We start from the raw sequence: 4,936 nt of genomic DNA on the forward strand, positions 1-4,936 counted from the left end.
TGCAACCAACAGATTGATACCTCATTTCCTACAGTTTTAGCTCTCCCGCAGGCTGCCAAAGGCTGGGAACTCAAACCAAGGATCTACATCACGGTTATCAGATTTGAAGATATCTTAAGCCAGAGCCCTCATAGATGAAGTTTTTGAAATACGCTAAAATTAGCTAGCAAATATGGGGCTGAACTACTTTGAAAGTCCAGTCTGGGTTAACAGAGAACTGAAGCTGTGGACTTGAGCAGTGTAAGCTGGATCCAGATTTACAGAAAGCTTAGTAATAGTTCTGCAYGAGATTCCCAGCCGGTCTCTAGTACACATTCATGTTTCTCTTTCTCGTTTGAGATTGAATATAATGAATAGTGAATACATTTCCACAAGCAGCAAGCTATTTTAATACCAAGATCAAATTTTCTCCTTAGGAAATTTTAGCAAAATACCAGAATTCCTGTCCAGAAATTACTAAACTCCAAACAGAGCAAGTACATGACAAAAACTATAAAAGTCCTTGCACTGTTGGCTGCTTTTTATGGAAAGGGCTGACTTTGCTCAACCTCGGTATTGTGCACTTGTGATGTTTGTACTGGGGTAATATTACCAGATGACTCGCTGATGATCGTAGTACCTTTGAGAGCACCACAGGCTGTGGTTTCTGAGTATCTGAAATACAGTCAGATCACATATACTGAGCAGTCATTGTACAGCATATTRCACCACCGTGAAAATCTCGACAGCATTACTATCTTTTGGGGAATTGTGGTCTGTTCCCATCCAAGTGCCTGGACAGCTGACATTATTCAATTAAATCGTCAGTGCAGAAATGACGTGTGGCTGGCAGTCAAGCAAGCCCAAGGGCCTYAAACTACCCTCTCCGACAGGTACGTTCCTCCAAACGCAGTCTGAGGTGCACCGCGCGTGGGCAGATTAACTAGAGAAGCTGGCCCCATGCTTCCCCAGAAAAAGTAAGGAGCTGTCAATCAAGAACCAGCATCCAGTGATAAGTACCCYGTAAAATGCAAGCGGAGCCTAATTACACACACCTGGTTGCTCTGTGGTTTACAGCACCCTCATGGTTATTCATGTTCTTCCACAGCTGCTGTGAYGATTTGCTATGCAATTAATTTCATTGCACAATGGAATAAGCTTAATGACGCTTGAAAGGTCCAAAATTATAGAAAAGTGTGTGATGAAAAAGAAATTAAAATGCAGTGAGAAACATTAATCCCCAAATATCCTTAAAAATGGGTCTATCTAGTCAGACACATGATTAGGAGCCTTTTAAAATTACAGTATTCAGGAAGACTGATTTAAAAAAATTTATCTACATAGAAAGTTTTCAGGGAATGGTCAGATCTGTATCACTCAGACATCAAGTAATCGGAAATTTTTCAAACTTCTTTTTCAAATGTATATCATCAGCTGATCATAAAAGATTAGGCACAGACCTTGCAACCCTTGCATGGTTCTCTACACCTTAAACGAGTCAAACTTTTTGTTGACTTGCATACATACCTAGGGTAACACTTACAAATGCCTCATCCCGCTCCCTCAGCGAGATAGCCCGTGACCCAAATGATAGAATAACCACGATAGACTACTAGACTGCATCGGCAAAAGATCACAATGCTGTTTTCAAGGATAGATGTTGTTTCTACAGGTCAGCCCCTAGGGAAACTATGGCCTGGTCCCAATCTGTGGATACGCTACTAGCCAATAAAGGTAAGATGTTAAAAAAAAAAAAAAAAAAAAAAACATTTTAAGAAGCATGCATCAACATTGCTCACAAACCCCAATATCAGGTTTCCACACTGCTTTCCAGCGCAGCTCACCCTGTGCTTCGAACTACATCAGCTCCTTTGCTAGAGGCATTTGAGCCGGTGCATTGAAAGCCGGCGGCAGAACGTTTCTGCAAGCTGCAAGCACGATATTCTTTCTGATTAATGTTTAAGGGACTTTGAACAAGGCAGAATTAATATGAAAGAACTTCCATTTTCTGTAGATACTGGTTGTTAAACCCAGTGCAATGTATTCTTTAAAAAAAATGCATTTAGCAGCTGTGCTATTTGCTTTTCAAAGAGTAATGCTGTTTTCAAATACCATCGAAACAACAAAACAGTCAAACAGAAATTGAACTTGAGTCATCCTGATAAACTGTGCAAATTCAAGATCATGTGATGGCAATTAAGCAAGTAGAATGGGAATAACTGAGCAAGTTTGATGCTGAAGGAGAGTAGATTCTGATACGCTTATTTTTGCTATTCATGTTATATCTAACCCATTTCACTAACGTAAGCATAAAAACCCCACTTTCTTAGACATGCCCACTACAAAAAAAATATGCATGTGTTCTGCGTTGATTTACAGTATATAGAAAAACAAAAGCATGATTATTTCTAAAATTGCAAGGTCATTTCTCCAAGAGATCTCATTCTCACTGACCTTAAACCCCAAACCGTGCGGAGCTGTTCCAAATTTCCTCGCACCTGCGCCGTTTTCCTGCTGGCGCTTTGGGGCCCGGATGCCTCCCCGCTGTTTCTGAACAGCGATGGCTCGACAGGCACGGCTAAGTTTGGGTGCAGTCACCTTTCTCTTCTAWGAAGTTGCAATGTGGATTCATTTCAAAACAACTTCTTCCAAAACAGCTTGAGTTTCATTTTTATTTTCTCTTAAAGCACACACAATGCCGAACAAAGTGTCCAAGAGTCCACCTCTGCACCGAAAACTTAGTCGTTCCTTGAAAGCAGGGGTAAGTGCTATTGAGCCGGGCCACCCTTACCTCTGGGAGAGGCACCGCAGTATGACTTAATTTTCAGGGTATGTCTTAGACGAACTGTCAGCCTCAAACCACTGATTGCCTCATCCCTTCARACTGTTTTATAGACCACAGTCTCTAAGACCTCTTTCGGACTAGCCTCTCAGCGTTACAAAGAGCCGTGCCAGGCAGGCGTTAGGAGCGTTCCCCAGTCCCTACTGCTCAGAGAGAGCTCCCTTCGCCACCTTATCATCGCTTCTGTTTCACCTGCTATTTACCTGCCCCGTAACCGCCTTACAGGACCAGTTCCTAGCTGACAGCCAGAACAGCGACAAAAAACCGCGTGTATCGCGATAGTTACACAAATAACCTGCAGAGACCCTTCAGTCGTCCTCGCCCCACCGCCTCGTCTGCTCTTTTCCAGAYGGCTTGGCCGCCTTCAGAGCGTTTCTGAAGTCCGAGTTCAGCGAGGAGAACATTGAGTTCTGGCTGGCCTGCGAGGACTTCAAGAAAACCACGTCCTCTGCTAAGATTGCCTCAAAAGCCCAGAAGATTTATTCTGACTTCATACAAGCTGATGCTCCAAAGGAGGTAAATAGCTTGGKTACATATTCTGGGCACTCACCGCGGATGGGAACCAAGCAGGAAGTTCAGAACCAAACTCCTTCGAACGACCGAAAATGCCGTCCGCCGTGGCTCTCCTTCCATTTTCACGTCCTCTGCTTGCCAGGGTGAAAGCGCTGGGGAACTCTGCGAAGCAAACAAGGACACCTAATGGTTAAATAATACTTCGGACRCGGTCTTCACACCGGGCACGGGCCTAGCACGCCTTCTGAAACTGCCACCTTAACRCTTACGGAAACACGTTCAGTATCATTTGTTTTCTCTGATTGCTTTTATAGCACAATAAGCACCATTTCCTCCGTGTCATAGGCACCAGTATATCAGAATATTAATGATCGCTATTTGTGCATTTTCATTGGTACAGGTATTTTTGACATGATGAATATTAAAACATCGGCTTGCAAATATTTCAGTCACAGCAGTCAGTTTGATGATTATGTAAAAATGACTTTCTGTGATGGAACACGCTTGCTAGTTAATTACCAGATGTGTGCTCACGAGTTGTTACGCTGATGGTTCACTTTTGATARTGACTGTGAAATCCATTTTATGCCTCCTTCTTCCCTACAGATAAATATTGACTATCACACCAGAAAGCACATCTCTCAGAGTATCTCAGAGCCCAGCCTCAGCTGCTTTGACGACGCGCAGAGGTTGGTCTATGGTCTCATGGCAAAGGACTCCTTCCCCAGGTTTCTCAGGTCAGAGGAGTATAAGGAACTAGTGAACCAGCAACAGGATGGGAACCAGAAAAGACGGCTCCCGTTTCTGTGAGAAGGTAAATGCCAAAGACACGAGGGATTATGGATTTGTGAACGTCTTCCGTGGCAACTCGGTATAGATAACACTTTCTTAAAGCCATCGTACAAAGTAGATCTAAGAATTGCCTTTGCCAGCCTGTTTTTCAGTGCAAGATACCTATCATTCTTTCTAATAAAGTTGGTGGAGAAATATTCRAGAAACAACATAAAATATGCTGAGGCATTTTAGCTAGATTTTTAGACATAGAGAAGGCTTCTATTAATAATTTTTCAGATACTTATTTGTCAAGGAGTTACATTTTTTTAAGCAAAATGTTTTGGTTTTCAGCTTTGCTATTGATTCTTTTTTAGAAGTACAGCCTCAAAAAACAAAGTCCTTTTGTCTGACATACATAYAAATGAATTCATTCATTCATTTTATTGTTTGCAATTCGTAAACATTTTTAAAAACTGCTTTAAAAATATCAAATACAGAACAGGAGGAGAAGTTGAAACATGGCAGATTATACAGTGTGAATGATGATGGATTATGGACAATATTTCATAATTAGCTACCTTCTAACAAAAGTTCCTAGCGTTAGGAAGAAATTAGTGTTTCATAATACCATTTTCTTCTATATGAGTCTCTTCAATGTTCTTTGTGGTTTTTTATTAAAATTTTTCATTGAAATGTCTCACTTTATTAGTTGTTCGGGCATTTTGGAAGAAAGGAGTAAATCATTCTGTATATAGCTTCTATTAGTAATTCATTTTCTTTACTATCCAAACATATCAGTTGTACTGCGCACATATAGAAATAGTAATG

At 41.3% G+C, this 4,936-nt stretch overlaps 1 protein-coding gene across 1 annotated transcript; it reads left to right on the top strand.

Moving 5' to 3' along the window:
• The first annotated feature begins 1,640 nt into the window (after nucleotides 1–1,640).
• RGS21 (regulator of G protein signaling 21) lies at nucleotides 1,641–4,144 on the top strand. Its single transcript, XM_085303204.1, has 3 exons — nucleotides 1,641–1,713; nucleotides 3,171–3,337; nucleotides 3,941–4,144. Exons 1-3 carry the CDS (start codon nucleotides 1,671–1,673, stop codon nucleotides 4,142–4,144), a joined length of 414 nt encoding a protein of 137 aa, XP_085159330.1. The 5' UTR covers nucleotides 1,641–1,670.
• Nucleotides 4,145–4,936: the final 792 nt, after the last annotated feature.

The sequence above is a fragment of the Rhea americana genome, unplaced genomic scaffold, assembly GCF_003343005.1.
Source record: "Rhea americana isolate MKP2758 unplaced genomic scaffold, rheAme1 scaffold_198, whole genome shotgun sequence".
Taxonomy (NCBI): Eukaryota; Metazoa; Chordata; class Aves; order Rheiformes; family Rheidae; genus Rhea; species Rhea americana.